The sequence below is a fragment of the Chiloscyllium plagiosum genome, chromosome 20 (assembly GCF_004010195.1).
Source record: "Chiloscyllium plagiosum isolate BGI_BamShark_2017 chromosome 20, ASM401019v2, whole genome shotgun sequence".
Lineage (NCBI taxonomy): Eukaryota > Metazoa > Chordata > Chondrichthyes > Orectolobiformes > Hemiscylliidae > Chiloscyllium > Chiloscyllium plagiosum.
In genome coordinates, this window is record NC_057729.1 from 45,129,760 (window position 1) to 45,146,832 (window position 17,073).

Below are 17,073 nucleotides of genomic sequence, written 5' to 3' on the forward strand. Positions count from 1 at the left end.
GTAAATCTTTTGTGAACCTTTCAAGTTTCACAACATCCTTCCTGGAGCAAGGGAGACCAAAATTCCATACAATACTTCAAAAGTGACCAAACTAATGGTCCTGTACAGCCTCAACATGATCTCCCAACTCCCATACTCAATGCACTGACTAATAACACTGGCTAAATATTTATTGCCCATAAGGCAGTTAAAAAATCAATCACATTGCTGTGGGTCTGGAGTCACATGAAGGCCAGACCACGCAAGGATGACAGTTTCTTTCCCGAAGGGAAACTAGTGAACCACATGAGTTTCTCTGACAACCAAAAATGATTTCATGGTCATGATTAGATTCTTCAATTCCAGTTTTTTTTTATTGAATTCAAATTCCACCATCTATCTTGCCAAAATTTGAACATGGATCTCCAGAACATTACCTGGGTCTCTAGATTAACACTTCAGCAATAATACCCTAATGGAGACCACACTCTTCACTAACACACATATACCTTGAAGAAGTAGGCACAGATTCTCAAGGATTTTTATGTTGAAGAATGCAAAAATGTTTTTTTGCTAGGACCTCAACATGGACAGTGGCTTAGAGGATACTTTCCAACCAGATTACAAAAAAGTATTTGAATTATCCAATAGCAAAGCTATATTTCAAGATCTATTAATGCTGGCCTATGTATTGTCAACAGTGGCCTGCAATGTGATTCACCTCTCTTGTTCTTTGGAGTGTGGGAAAAAAACAGAGCTGCTAAATGGTGAAGTTCCACAGGTAATTTCTTAAAACAGGGCAGGGGAATACAAGCTGTGACAGATCGGTGCATAGTGAGAAAATTGCCAAAATAATTTTAAGTAGCGCAACAAAATCAGAGTAGTAACTGGACTAGGACTATTGAACACAGGGAACTGAAAAATGTGATACTGTTAACTATTGTTGAGGCATGAGCGGCAGACCTAAGACCTTAGAGTTAACAGCTCTAATTAGATTAGATTCCTTACAGTGTGGAAACAGGCCCTTCAGCCCAACAAGTCCACACCGACCCGCCGAAGCGCAACCCACCCAGACCCATTCCCCTACATTTACCACTTCACCTAACACTATGGCAATTTAGCATTGCCAATTCACCTAACCTGCACATTTTTGCACTGTGGGAGGAAACCCACGCAGACATGGGGAGAATGTACGCACGAGTGTTTAAACATTCAGCTATAAAATCGATTAAAGGGCTTCTAAAAAGTTAAGAATTCATATTTTTGACCCAACTCCTTTGTAAGCATTAAGTACATTGACTCATCTAGTTAATTATGTAACGAATAGAAGGACAAAAAAATCAGAGGATTCTCCATTTGAGGATCATCATCTAGTGTTATGGAGAAAATTTTAGAATTTAATATAAACAATGGAATAGCAGAACACTTAGAAATGCATTATACGATCAAACAAAATCAGCATGGCTTCGTTTGGGAAATTACATTTATCAAATTTATTGGAATTGGGCGCAGTAACAAGCAGGACAGATAAATGGGAAGCAGTGAATGCAGTATGTTTGAACTTTCAGAACGCACCTAATAAAGTACCACATATTAGGCGACTTAATGTGGGCGGCGCGGTGGCACAGTGGTTAGCACTGCTGCCTCACAACGCCTGAGACCCAGGTTCAATTCCCGCCTCAGGCGACTGACTGTGTGGAGTTTGCACGTTCTCCCCGTGTCTGTGTGGGTTTCCTCCGGGTGCTCCGGTTTCCTCCCATAGACCACAGATGTGCAGGTCAGGCGAATTGGCCATGCTAAATTGTCAATAGTGTTAGGTAAGGGGTAAATGTAGGGGTATGGGTGGGTTGCGCTTCGGTGGGTCAGTGTGGACTTGTTGGGCCGAAGGGCCTGTTTCCATGCTGTAATGTAATCTAATGTATACTTCTATCCCTGTGCTCAAGGTGTCTGGTAGCTGCATTGCAGTGTAAGGTGTTGACTCTGCTCTAAAGTGCAGTATTAAAGTGGAGAACTGTATTCTAAGCCAGAGAAACAAAGAACGAAGAACTTTACAGCCCAGGAGCAGGCCCTTCGGCCCTCCAAGCCTGTGCCGATACAAATCTACTGTCTAAACCTGTTGTCCAATTCCTAAGCATCTGTATCCTTCTGCTCCCTACTTACTCATGCATCTGTCCAGATGCATCTTAAATGAATATACTGTGCCTGCCTCTGCTAGCAACGTGGTCCAGACGCCCACCACCCTCTGTGTGAAGTACTTGCCACATGTATCCCCCTTAAACTTGAACGTGTGACCTCTCGTTATTGAACCCTTCACCCTGGGAAAAAGTTTATCTCTATCTACCCTCTCTATACACTTCATGATTATGTAGACCTCAATCAGGTCCCCCTCAATGTCCTTTTATCTAATGAAAACAAACCTAACCTGTTCAACCTCTCTTCATAGCTAGCACCTTCCATACCAGGAAACATCCTCGTAAACCTTCTCTGCACCCTCTCCAAAGCATCCAAATCCTTTTGGTAATGTGGCGACCAGAACTGAACACAGTATTCTAAATGCAGTTGAACCAACGCAGTGTACAATTTTAAAATGACCTGCCAGCTTTTATACTCAATACCCTGTCCAATGAAGGCAAGCATACCATATGCCTTCTTGACCACTCTAACCACCTGTGCAGCAACCTTCAGGGTACAATGGACCTAAACGCCCAGCTGTCTCTGCTCATCAACTTTCCTCAAGGCTCTCCGTTTACTGTATAATTTGCTCTAGAATTAAACTTCCCAAAATGCATCACCTTATATCTGCCTGAATTGAACTCCACCAGTCACTTCTCCACCCAACTCTCCTGTCGATCTATATTCTCCTGTTTTCTTCTGACAGTTCCCTATGCTTTCTGCTACTCCACCAATCTTCGTGTCATCTGCAAACATGTGACAAATGATATGAAAATTACATCAAGTGAGGAAGAAGGATTCCAGTATAATCCAACACCAGGGATGTTAAGGATAGCATCAAATTGAGAGAAAAAAACATACAATGTGGCAAAAATTAGTGGTAAGCAGAGGATTAGGAAACTTTTAAAAACCAAAGACAAACAACCAAAAAGGAGGGGAGAAGATCAACTTTATGCACATTTGATAATAACCTTCAAGGATTTGGGGTGGGAGTGGTAGGGCTTAGTGGGAGTTAGGGTTATTACCATACAATGTGCCCTGTGATACTGTGAGTTGCAAGGAGATACCACCAAATATTCACTGACTTTCATATCAGTAGTCATTATCTAGTCTCCCTTCTCCAGATAAGAGGATAGCAAATTGCATCTAAATGAGATGATAACAGGTTAATGTATGCAAATAGGCCTTCTGTTACTCACTAACAAGAGTCTTATCTCACCATTAAAACAACTGGCATGAAAACTGGACTTTCTCAACATCAAGAATCTCATTTTTCTGACCTTTATCATATGTTTCCAACTGACTCGCCTATGTCCATATCGTTCAGGTGCTGGGAAGGTTCAGCTGCATCATTCCCAAGTCTGAATTATAAGAATTCAATAATATCCAACAAGCTATACATGACAAGATAACCCTCATTCTAGTTCAGTTGTAAACAAACCAACTGTCCCCATTTATGGTAAGTACTCTCTCATTAAATATAAAATTGACAAAGAAGAGTCCAGTTTCACCAAATTCCACCACTTTAATCTTAAACAACATTATTAAATAATGTAAATGGCTGTCTCATAAACATGTATTTGCTATTTATATGGGATTATATTTACAAGATCTGAAAAGTAAAAAAAATTACTGTTTGTTGAAATGAGATAAAGCAAGAGCCCCACCATGTGTTAGGCAAGTCATATTACATATTTAGCTGAGCTTCTAATTTTTTTTTAACTAAACAGGTGATGACAGATTCCTGTCTCGACTCCACTGATGGTAACACAGTCATATAGTATTTCTTTTCTGAATTCCTCAGCAAGTTAAATTTTAAATGTGAACTTAAATTTTAAAAGCTGCCACTTAACACCAGCTGTAAAGCAACAAGTCAGACAGTAAAGCTCACCTATTTTCAGTATGAAATACATGGGCCATAAATTTTTACTTCTGTTGGTTCTTCTACAGGCTGTTGGTTCAATTTGGGGTTGGGGATGAAGGGACACAGAGGATAAATGTGCATAACTGCACTCTTGCCCACCTCCAATATCATCCCAAATCTGTTTAAAAATCCAGCCCATGGTTTTCACCTTGTATAGTGTGATAAGAATTTAAAAATACTAGGAGTACATATCCAATTTTCCAGTACTTACCTGAGGTGAGCACTAAAGCACTTTTCTTCCATGGTACCAGGTAGATTCAAAGATACTAAAGAAGCCATAATAGAGATACAAGCCATTGACTTTTTTTTTGCTATTTTTAATATAAACTTTGTACAAAGAAATGTGAAAAAATACTTCCATTATGCTAAAAGCAATTCTGTTTCACAAGTTAGGCTAGCAAGTCATGTTCTCAAAAAACAATGGTAATTTTACTATAGTGTCAATTTTTTTTAAAACTTTTTATTTTAATAACATTTACCCATCAGGACTGGTTGAAAACTGTACAAACTGCTTATTTTATAAACCGGGATGAAAAATAAAAAACAAAAATATACACATCAGAACAGCACTGGCATCATTCTGAACACAAAGGATTATCTCATATACACACAAACTCCTTGTGTTCAAATGTCATACATAACCAAGAGCAAACAATTGCTAACATGTGGAGAAGAGGAAAATAAATGAGCAGCGAGATGTACCTCCCCATGTTGTACTCCTTCATTAGAAATGCCAAAACGTACCCCCCATTTCATGCTTATTACATCACTGGGTTTCACAGACTCCTACATATAAATATTATATGCTGTGGTCCAACTACTAAAGGCTTCTTTGTTGCATGCTGTATACGTTCCCCAATTCACTACATTTTCAGAAACTAGAGTCTAGAATCTTCCATTAAGTCATAATAAAAGAAAATACAAAGGGATTGAAGCTTTAGAATTGACAAATTGTATAAAAGATGAAAGGCTTGCAGGATGTGATCATGTTCTGAAGACTTCAGATTGAATTTTTTTCTTGATTTTTTTTAATGCTCGGCAAGAATGTAGTGTCATGAAAGCTCTGTATGTTATGTACAAAACAGATAAGCAACGAATGTATCCACTGAAGAGCGAGGGCAGTATTCACAAATTCCCCATGCAAAGTCTTGATCCATAATGCTGCCTTCTTCAACTATCATCCCGCACGATCTAGGGCCTTCAGGTTCTGCGAGTTTGGACAGGCATTGTGGTCTGGGCGCACTGGACTTCTGACTGCACAGCAGCTGCACCAACTGCTGGAGTCACTACAGCTGGCATCGTCTGCGAGTGGAAAAACAGAATTTGAATTCAACTGTAAATCAATTAATCCTTGACTTAAATAGATAGTGCATTGCTTACCTTGGCAAAATTCTAAAAGAAAAATTGCAATGAAGACCATGTGTGTGGCAACACCTGGAATACGTGTGATGCAGCTCATTGACCACCTGCAACTATCACTCAAAGTGGGTGCCATAACTCACCTGCTATTGCCCCAAATTTTCCACCCACTCTACAGAAATAGGGGACCCCACTGATTGCACCCAATTGATCAGGAAGCAAAGGGGTGTACCACAATCAAAGAAAATATTGGAATACAATTGTAGATCTGGTAACTACCAAAATAAACAAAACACATTTATTCTGCCTGTTTCACATACAATAAATTCTGTTGGGTAATCCTTAAATGTAAAAGGTTTAGGGACATAGTAGAGTTTACAGAATGTAGTCTGTGCTTCTTCACCTCCACCCCTGCCCCCTTGACAGGTGTAAAAATGACTTAATCACCTGAGCATTAAGAGGCAAATGTAATTATTATTTTAACAAGGTTCAAGAATAAGCAAAATTCAGCAGCCAGAGCAATGTTGCCATATTCCCCTTACCAAAATGAGACACTCCAAACTAATGACAGACTTGGCATGAAAGCCAAAAGGCACTGATCATTTGGTTAATGTGTGTTCACAACTGGTACTTTTAAAATGTCAACCTTCTATTCCAAATTGTCCACAGCATAACTGATCCCTTCCTAATATGACTGCAGACAGTGGGAAGAGAGCACAGCTCCTCTGCACATGCCAGCCACTTTACAATACGATTGCAGGAGGAACAACGATACTCTATATAATTAGCAGTAGGATGTGTCAAATGCCAGCTACTTATTATACATAAAGTGGTACGATAATTGGAGATTTGTAAAAGTGATGCAAATAACTCCAACATTACCAATTTTTAAGCATTGTTAACAAAAACCTTAAAAAAAATGAAATTCTACTTCAGTATAAACTCACCCAACTTTGCTTGCTAGACTCTGGATGTGATTCTGTTTTCCCTTTCTAACATGGGAAACTTACAAAGATCGGGGACCAGACTACCTTGGCAATTTTTAAAACTTTAAACATTTCAGAAGGTGACTGCAATGATTGCAGATGTATGAAGGAATGGTGGTGGAGATGGGGACATGGCCGTGATTTTCATTTTTCCAACATGGGATTTAGAGAGGCACTCCCTTTCCAACCAGTGTCACAATTAGGTAAGTGATTTGCATCTTGTTGCCAGTGATACTGAGAGCCGGTTTCTCAGAGGACAGTCAGGGCAAATCAAGCTTGAGGAGAGGTCTTAAGCAGAAATAATTCCCCTTGTTTGTACAAAGAGTCCAACACTGTTTCAGGTACAAGTAAAAGATTCTTTGTTTTTTTTTGCAAATGATGCACCATGATTCTCCAGAGTGAAATATGCTTCATGCCTATTATTTGGGATAGGAACAAAAAGGCCAGAAAATAGCATTGCATGAATCAACCACTGGGAACCAAACAGGTGGCAAAATCAAAATTAGTTTAATGCAGAATGAAAGCAGCTTCTCAACCCCACAGATTTAAATCCAACTAGAATTTCAACGTACATAAAAAGATATGCCTGTTATATACTCCCCACTCTCTACAGCAGCATACAAACAACCTGTATCACTATATAAACTCATTGAACTCCTGCAAAGGCATGACCTCCCCTTTTTCATAGACTGGCACAGACATCAGGATAAAAAAATCCATTACAAAATTACAAAAATCTGAAGTCACTATGAATTCTGAGCTTCCCCAAGCATCCTCTTTCCTCTCATTTCTCCCTCTGGGCATGGCCTGTATTCCCCTTCCCACTGAAACTGGTATCTGCTGTGATTCTTCCTCAAAAGAAAATTAGCTTTGAGCATCTACCTCCATCCTACAGGACATGAGTATAACTGCACAAAGAGAAAAATACCATTTTCTCTCTCTCCCCCCCATGCACAGAACATCTCAAATTAATTTCACCATCACTTGCACTTCTCAAATACTGGCAAGAAACAAACAGAACAGGTAAGCATTACTTCACATTAACAGCCAAAATGGCATGTGCTGTGGATGCTGAAAGGGCAAATCAGATGACGGCACTGCAAATGTGAATTAACTAAAAGATATCATTTCATAAAGAATAAAGGGACAAGAAAGAAAGAAAAAGATTTTGCCAGTGGCAAAGAACAAACATCCACAGTACACAGCGACTCATCCATAATGCAGCACCCTCACAGAGCACATGTCCCCCTGTAAGAATTACGGTTTCACAGCAGTCCTAGACACGCCACGCAAGCAGTCCAAACGTCAGCCTCTTCAAGTTACAAAGTGTGAGCCAACATAACATTTTTTTTTGTTAAGAAATGGCTGTGCACTTAAACAAACCATCCATGCACTTCAAAGAGAGGGTGCTTCAATTGAAACAATATATTCCACCTAGGAAACAAAGTTAAAGACCTCACCAACCCCAAAAGATAACAGTTTTTCTTTATACAGAACAGTTGAGTATTACAAATGGGTTTTAATCCATTCAGATTTCTAGCATCTCCAATATTTTATTTTTTGATTTCTTGTACTGCATATACCAGAACTCAAGAAAATGTACTTTTTTTGTTAAATTTAAAACCAATTCACCTGTACTTGAATCACCAGTGAGGTTTCCCTATCAGAAATTAGGGCCATATTTCTATGAACTGGTATATGTACCAAGAATCACTTGTTTTAGAACTATTTGGCTTACCTGTAGATGAATTTCAACTTTGTGTTGGTAAACTGAATCCTCTGGATATTGTCTGCGCAGAAAGAGAGTTCTACAGTGACACCCAAACACTACTAATCAACAACAATAGGTGCAATGCCTCAGAGTCAAACTAAAGTGCACTCTTTAGCAACAAAACATTAAAATGGAAAAAGCAACAGCATCGGAGTCACTCATTCCAAGCAGATTTTGGCTCCTAATAGCCATGTTTTATTAGAGAGAGGTTGGATGGAAAAATGGTAAAAATGCGCAGTAGAGGAGGTACAAGAACAAAAGCCTTCATTATGCACAAACTCCACTGAAAATTTCACAACAGATTAGCTCTATCTTTGTGCTTACTATCATAACAAATGGTTTCAATGTTTTTATTTAAAAAGTGAATTAGAATGAGAACGTATTAGAAAAGGGGCAAGCAAAATACTGCTCAGTCAAATCATAGCCCTCAGTAACAGGCCTTTCCTCGCCAGAGTTTAGAAGAATGAGCTCTTAATTGAGGTATGCAATGTTGCAAAGGCGACTGACAAAGTAGACAAATTGGATTTTTCCCTTTGTGAGGCAATGTAGAATGAGGGGTCATTGTTTTAGAATAAGGTCTAACAGATTTAAAACAGAGCTGAGGAGAAATTACTTCTCTCAAAAGGTCATGAATCTATGGATTTCACTACCCCAGAGTGCAGTGGACATTGGAACACTGAATATACTTAAGGAGATAGGTAAATTTTTAATTAGTAATGGATCAAGGAGGTATATAGGCAGGCAGGCCGACAGAAATGTGGAATCGAGTGAGATGACACCGGCATGACTATATTAAATTATGTAAAAGGTAATATTAAATTATGGAACAGGCTTGAGGGGCTCAACTTATTTCTTTTGGTTTTGGAAGATGACAATCTCATAAGCCCAACATTAACATTACAAAGATACATTTGTAGTGATGACAACTAACACGAGTAACGTTTTAAATGATTCCCTTCTACTTATTAAACATTGTATTTTATTTCTAACTCATTTAGGAGCAAGAACAACTGTACTCCTATCATGTGCAGCATTCTCCAATAGTTTGTGAAGTAGTTTAATTTGGTATGACCGAACACATGGTTTGTGAGGAACAGTTAGCATGTTCAAATGGGCCTGACACAAGTCAGATAGGATCTGCATCACTTGATCATTCACAACTGATAGAACAGTGTCTAGATGGCTATTGAGGTTTTAATGAATTATTCCAAGATGCAAGGAAATTGTGCCCAAAAAGAGGGAATTGCAATTTAGGTATTACTACCCAGTCTAACAGACAGTTAGTTTGAGGTTAGACTTTCAGCCAATGAGGTATGTATAAAACAATTATTGGTTTTAAATAGTTTTTTTTACTCTTAACTTGCCAATGTCTGTTTAGTTGGTAAACTGCTGTACTTTCAGCTGTTACAACATATATAGTTGCCTCTGACTAAATCTTGACCAGTTGAATACGTGCTGATCAGTGCTTACAGAGAAAACTTTAAATGCAACACCTTATGAATATTATCAGTATAATCTTGGGTTTAATAATTTGCTTTTAGTTAGAATATTTTTATGTAGGATAAAATGCAATAGTTTGACAAACTGCAGTTTTTTTTTGGACTGCTAGAAATTCTGTAAAAAACTTTTAACAAGTACATTTGAATATTAATTCAGTTGTTCCCTTTTGACAATCAACAATTTTGCTTGCTTCTATTACTATTCATTTTCCCTCAATGGTACAATAGCTACAAAATTAGGCTCTTGAATCACATATTCATACTACGCTCTCAGCAATAATTGTTACTATTTAGAATGGGAGTAATTTTCTTCAAAATCTGCACATCTTCATGCCTGTCATGTCACTCTAAGGTAACCTTGGTCTGCTTTTGTTTTAGACTTCAGAACTCACAGCAGAATTGGACTACAAAGTTACTATTTTGTTTGAAATTTTATATATCACCAGTAAATCTCTTGTGGCCCAGCTCAGGATTAGTTGCAGGCAATAGTGTGGGAGTTGTTTATGACTCATTGCTGGATTATGAAATCAGCTTCTCTGTTAAACTCAAGGGGGAAGGAAGACGGGGCACATTCTATAACATATTGCTAACTCACCATGCCAGTTTTAAACTTCAGTGTTATGTTGAAAATTACTCCTCCTTGGTTTTTTAAACAAAGTTTATGATAAAGTGGATCTGAGTGACTCACAAAAGGTCAGTGGAACTTAAAAGCAGCAATTTTATGGTCCATATTTGAAGTGATAATCCTCAATCAAAACTCACTCTGATTAAACTAAAAGAATCAGGCATTTCCATTTCATGATACCAAGAAACAGACTAGACATGAAAGAAAATATAGCCCATGCTGCTCCACCATTTTTGTTTCTTTCTTTACATCTGAAAGAATCAGGGTTGGAGAGGAGAAACGGAAATCAATGATGCAGTAGGTTGAAGCATTGACCTTTCACTTCTGAAACCCATCGGTGTTCAAACTCAGAATCTTAAAAGTAAATTGTTTTTTTTCTTTCTGCTGCAACAGTCCTATTATACAGAATTCTCCAGATTTTGGTGTCAGTGGCAATCAAATAGTGTCGAATGTTCACAATGCCTACAGACTATTACTGAGTTTTTGTACTGCTTAGGGCATCTGCGCACAGGGCAAACATACTGTCTCTTCCTACTGATTAAATGGAGTCTAAATCAGACAGAGTAAGTTTGAATATTTAATTCAATTTAAAAATCACATACAGAAAGTGAAATAAAATGAGAGAAAAAGAAAATTACAACTAAGATAAAGTGATGAAGTACAGACCAACAACTGGTACTTATGTGGTATCTTTAATATATTAAACATCCCAACATGCTTCAAAAGGAGCATCAATAAAAAACCAACCTTAAGCCATACACAGCAATATTAGTGCAGATGACCAAAAGATGGTCGAAGAAGTAGGATTCAAGGTAGACTTTGAAGGAGAGAGAGGAACAGACTTGACAAAGGTTTGGAAGATTTAGGGAAAAAAAAATTTCAAAAATTACTTAAGAGTCATGGAGGCGTACAGCACGGAAACAGACCCTCTGGTCCAACTCGCCCATGCCGACCAGATATCTTAACCCAATCTTCTAGTCCCATTTAAGTTTTTTTTATATATAACCTAAGTCTATTCACAACAGATTGCAACTTTATGATTGTACAGGTAACTTTATAGTGCCAGTAGGATTCATTCATTATACACAAATGAACACTAATTTTTTCCAGCAGACTTAGGGCACACTTTGTTAGCCCCACAACTTCATGACTCTTGTGTGTTTTAATGCTAAGTCTATCATGAACTACTGGTGCAGTGAAAGTTGTGGATAAACCACAGTGGAACTGGGACAGAAGTTACCATTTTGCCACTTCACTATGGGTATCCAGTCATTGAAATTTGTTCAAAAACAAAATCAGATTGCTGGAAAATCTCAACAGGTCAGGCAGCGTCTATGGAGGGAAAGCAGAGGTAATGTTTTGGGTCCCAAAGAATTGTCATTGGTCTGATGCTGGGTTTTTCCATAAATTTCTGATTTTGTTTCTGATTTCTAGCATTCACAGTTCTTTGCTTTTCTTATTCACTGAAATTTGTCATCCAATTCATCTATAAAAGCAATGAGCACTGATAATATCATTGTTATCATGTCAAATGCAGATCATTAATTTAACATACAATCAACCTGGCACAGAGAAGCCAAATGATTGTGGGAAATAAGGAAAAAACATTCTATTGGTGTAGTGCAGGATTTTTAATGAAAAAAAAATGGAGGAAATTAACATTGCAAGTGGAGGAGAGAATTTAAACCTGCATCTCATTTACTTGACACTGCCACCGGTCAGGACAAAAAAAAGTAGCACTCCCCAGGACATAATTCCTTACCTATGGTAATTATTTAAAAAATCATTTAAAAGGATATGCATATCTCATGACAAATGACTTATGGCAGAAAGAATAAGTGGCTTGCTCAAAAGAACACAAATACAACTCAGTCCATTTGCCTCCTAAAATGCTCTCCTACTTCACTAGCAAGTGGCAGCCCCACTTGGAGATGACGACTGGAACCAGGAACATATCAGTTGGACAGTATTCACATCACTGTGCACATTAACACTTTTATGGTAGTTATTTAAAAGTTTGTAAGTGGCTCAGCTGGTTAGGACAACACATTCTACGAGAGAAGTGTGTATGAGCATCAACCAGAGAGTGTGAAGGCAGGATTAGGCTCAGCTGAGAAGTCCATGCAAATATAACATTATAGCTTGCTGACTTTCACTGCACAGGCTGAGAGAGAAACAATGAGCATATAATCAAAGTATTGCAGAAAGCCTGGTATTTGAGTAAACATTTTGCAGCATGGTAACAACTCCTTCTAGACAAAGAACGGGCATAAACAAAAGCAGCAAAGTCATAGCATCTAAAAGAAATCTAGCCTTGACTGAATATATAATGTCAGAATTAAAACTAATGCTTCAAAAGACTTGTATGCTAATTAAATAATGTGACCTTTGTCCACAATAAACTAGAGTTAAATGAAGATTTGTATTCAGTTTCTATAAATTAGTCCTTGAAAGGAAACATTAGAAGTCTCACTATCTTGTTCAGCAAGCAAACAAGGAGCTGATTATCTTAAATACAACTGCAGTTTCCCATCTAAATTCCCACCAATTTTGAACCACGTAACCTTGCAACATTGGTTTACATTTGATTCTATATTACAGAAAAAAAGATCAGGATCAACAAAAGGCATACAAAGTAATAGTGTAATCGTGCAAAACGCAACAAGATGATTAGAAATATGTGACACTGAATAAAAAACCTAGTCGTGAAGCATTTTCAAATACTTGAGTTCATATCTTCAGCTACCCTCTAGCAAAAAGTTGAAAAGGAACCAGCATTGCAACATGTGATCGGGCTTGGTAGCACATTTGTACTTTAAATACATGTTTTGACAGTTACAAATAGTTGTTGATTTACTTAAATGAGCTGGGAATAGCAGTGTAAGTGAAAAATATATTCAAAGAATATAATAACTAGAATAAGCCTGGAGTGTATGAAACAAAGCCATTATTGACTAAGGTAACCAGGCAATACTTACATTTTCCTTGCTTTTATCTGTGCCCGGGTCCTTGTCATTTTGGCTGGCTTTGCTCTCTGATGGTGATTGCTGGACTGTGGGGGCTTGCTGTGCATTCTTATTTAATGCATCAGAATTCACTTCTGATTCAGTTTCCTGCTGAGTTGCAGTGGCTACAATTAAAAGATAAATCTGTTACAATCAAACTGCTGCACTTAATTGCAATCCGTGAGAAATACCAATTGTCTTATTTAGGATTTACACTCTCTGACTGAAACTTGTTCTGGACATTAACAGTGAAGAGAGCCAAGTATTTGTTTCATAAAGGATAAAATGTACTAGTTGAAAGATTAATGTCTAGCGTTCCTCCTATTCGAGGTTTACAGTCAACACAATCTTCCATGGCCATAGCTGTAAGGACTATGTGAAATTACAATAAAGGCAAATCAAATGAAATAAAGCATTCTACACTCTCCTTTTTAAGATCAGTGCTCCTGTAATATTGTGACTAAAACTGTGCCCAATTTTCAATTCTATCCAAAAAAGATAAAGACTTGCAATTTTTTGTTTAAATAAAGGAAAACATTTTCTGACTTTTTTTTGTGCAAAAAATGTTTACTTCCATCTAAGTTCAGTATTAAATTATATAAATTAAGCTGGAACTAATGTCCAGGCTAGAAAGCTCAAGCCTGTCCAAGTTATGACACTATGTACCTGACTGAGTGCAAGACTTCATGTGCTCTGGCCAGTGTGCCTGTTGGCAAGGATAGTCACAGTAACTGGTGTTCCAGCAACAGTAGAAGATGGCTTCCTTCCTGCAATTTGCACACCACTGCTTCTTCTTAGTTTCATCAACAGCCTGCTGCTTCTCTGCCTCCATCTGCTTCTTCATCTCTGTGATCATCCGATCCTTTTCCTGCTCAAGACTCTGCCGCATTTCTGCCATTGTTAACTCTAGGACACACAAGCAGAAACTGTTTTCAGAAAATTATCACAGCTTATTTGTCAACAATGCATGAAAGGAGAACAGTTTTTTTTAAATAACAAAGATTTAGAGGCAGAGAGAGATAGCAATGCATTCAATGGTATCTCAATTCTCCATCACTCAGCTCTTGTGCTTTCAAGCTGAGTACAACTTTTGTGCAGAATCAAGTCTTCAAAAACTAAACCACATCAGTCACAGACCCCTATTTATGGACTACAGGAGCTTCTGTACCAATTCTGCTCCAGCACTAAAATACAGGAATACACCAGAAAACATGGAGGTAGTTCAGTTTGTATCTGGGAAATGCAACCAGTATCAATCATAAAATGTTCAACCAGCTGAAACTGCAACACTACATAAATTTAATAGAATGGCATTGCTAAGATTTACTCCAAAATAAATTTACATTTACATTCCGGTCTTTTATGATATGACCTTAAAGGAGTTGTTAGATCAAGAACTTGGGAACTCATAACAGATCAAACTTATCATAAAGTATATCTGAAATCTTTTGCACAAATTTGATCCACGGATATTAAAACAACATAAGCAATTGGAATTGATCTAGCTTTGCAAGACTGCAGTTATGATTCCTAGTCCACTTGGTGTAATGATTCATAAAACAAATGGCAGCCACCTGTCTGTACATGAGCTAAGGAAATAAAAAGTGTGGAATATTGAAAATCTAAGTGCTGCAAAGTAACTGAATGAACATTTACAAATTCTCTGCAAAAATGTTACTAACATCAATGCCTTTTAAAAGCTAAGTCTTATTCCTCCCTCACACCTCTGGTAGCGAGGTTCAGAATGACACAAAGTTGCAAGAGTAGCTATCTACCAGAAACTGTCTCTCCCATGGATGGTGTATAATGCAAAAAAACCTAAACAAGCAGTAAAGAAGAAAACACAAAAGGTTTTCAAACTTGGAAATGAAAACCTGGCAGCTGACTCGTGGCACCAATTCCAAGGCTGAACAAAAAGTTGAAAATCTACAAATATCTTTACAAGGGGAATACTCATCTTTAAAACAAAAATCCAAAATGTCAAAGGGCCCATAACTTGCTACCCAATCACATGTGGTATTAGAAAAAGGCATGGAGTTTCAGGATGTCATAGAATCATTGCATCCTCAGAATGTGGAAAGAGATCATTCAGCCCAGGTTTACACCAACACTCTGAAGAGCATCCTGTCCAGAACTTGACCCCATCCTATCCCCTAACCCCACATTTACCATGCCTAATCCATCTAACCTGCACATCTTTAGACTGTGAGAGGAAACCAGAGCACCCAGAGAAACCTCACGCAGACATGGGGAGAGTTTGCAAACTCTACACAGACAATTACACAAAGCTGGAATTGAAATGGGGTCTCTGGTGCTGTGAGGTAGCAGTGCAAACCAGTCCATGCCAGCCTTGAGGACAAAAGCAGCCAGCTCCTTTTGGTTTCCTAATTTGATAGTTTAGTAAATGAACGAGTTTGTGCAAACCCCTGGTCATAATAAATAAGAACAGAAGTAGGCCATTTAGTCCCTCAATCCTGCTTCACCATTCAACAGGGTCATGGCTGATCTGACACTCCTCACATCCATTTTCCTGCCTTTTTCCCATAACCCTCGATTCCTGACTGATCAACAATTTATCTTAGCCTTAAATATACAAAAGGAATCGGTTTGCACAGGTCTTTGTGGGAAGGAGTTCCAAAGACCCGTAACTCTCTGAATGGAGAAAATGCTTCCTTATCTCTGTCTTACTCTGGTGCCTTATCAGGCTAATAAAGTTTGACACAGAGAAGATACAACTAAATAATATTTTTTCAACAAGCAAAGAGTAGGCAGCACAAAACTAACTTGTGACATTTACCAAGATTATGTTTCATCTCAGCTAGCTCTTGCTGATGCAACCATTGCAGTTTATCAATTTCAATTTTCATTCGTCGAATCTGCCAAACAAAATAAACAGTCAATTCAAATCAGTGAGCTGATGACATTAGACATTATTCCACAGAGACACTCAAATTTAGTCACAAGTGACTAACCTCTGCTATTGTGCTTCCAGAATTATTTTTAGAAAGGTCATTGTAGATTTCAGTCATTGTTCCCTTTATTGCTTCCATCATCTAGAAAGAAAGAGTCATATGGATTATAATAAAAACTAGACTCGAGTTGTACTATCTTCTAGAGTTACATTTAACACTTCTAAACCCTGTCTGATCTCAAAATATCTTTACAAGGGGAATAAATTGTTAATTCTCTCCAATTGTAATTGAGAACTTACAACAAATACCTTCTCTACCTTCTTAATAGCTAAGCATCACTTAATAATTACATCTTACAGCAGACAGAAACGTGACCAAAGAAAGTTCTAAGGATGAGTAAGACTCTTGGGAAGGAATTCTTCCTTCTCTAAAAGGACTAATACTTAACATTTCACTTTGCTCTGTCAACTCTGCTGAAGGAAATTATTAACTCAGTATTGTACTCTCAGGAATATGAGGCACCATATTCAGGAAAGTGATAATTTCCAAAAGATTTGTCAAATGCACTGGTATGTGAAATGACTGACATCAAAAATCCAACAATACAAGTACACAATCCTTTATCCAAAATCCTTGGGGCCAGTTGTTTTTCAGAATTGATGACATTTTCACAGCAAAATTAAAAAAGACTACCTAACAGCAGACGCATGTGTGAATAGTACGAGCACTGAAACACAACTGACGCCTGCCAGTGCTGGACCATGCCGCTACGTCACATCTGAGTGGTGTGGTTCCAATGGGTGTGGAGATGAGTCACTTATCCGCACACTGAAATAACGCT

General features: G+C 38.0%; 1 protein-coding gene across 11 annotated transcripts in view; it reads right to left on the reverse strand.

Annotated features, from left to right (window-relative positions):
* Positions 1–4,359: 4,359 nt before the first annotated feature.
* zmynd8 (zinc finger, MYND-type containing 8) overlaps positions 4,360–17,073 on the reverse strand; it is a 116,199-nt gene continuing 103,485 nt past the window's right edge. For 10 of the 11 annotated variants that reach the window (XM_043710696.1, XM_043710700.1, XM_043710703.1 and 7 more), the window contains 5 exons: positions 16,293–16,373; positions 16,118–16,196; positions 13,987–14,226; positions 13,294–13,445; positions 4,360–5,377 (listed from right to left, as the gene is read on the reverse strand). In XM_043710696.1, the coding sequence (XP_043566631.1) occupies positions 5,276–5,377; positions 13,294–13,445; positions 13,987–14,226; positions 16,118–16,196; positions 16,293–16,373 (654 nt within the window). In that variant the 3' untranslated portion in view covers positions 4,360–5,275. Of the gene's footprint in view, positions 5,378–8,158; positions 8,211–13,293; positions 13,446–13,986; positions 14,227–16,117; positions 16,197–16,292; positions 16,374–17,073 lie in introns of all 11 variants that reach the window. The other variant, XM_043710697.1, reaches the window with a different exon arrangement.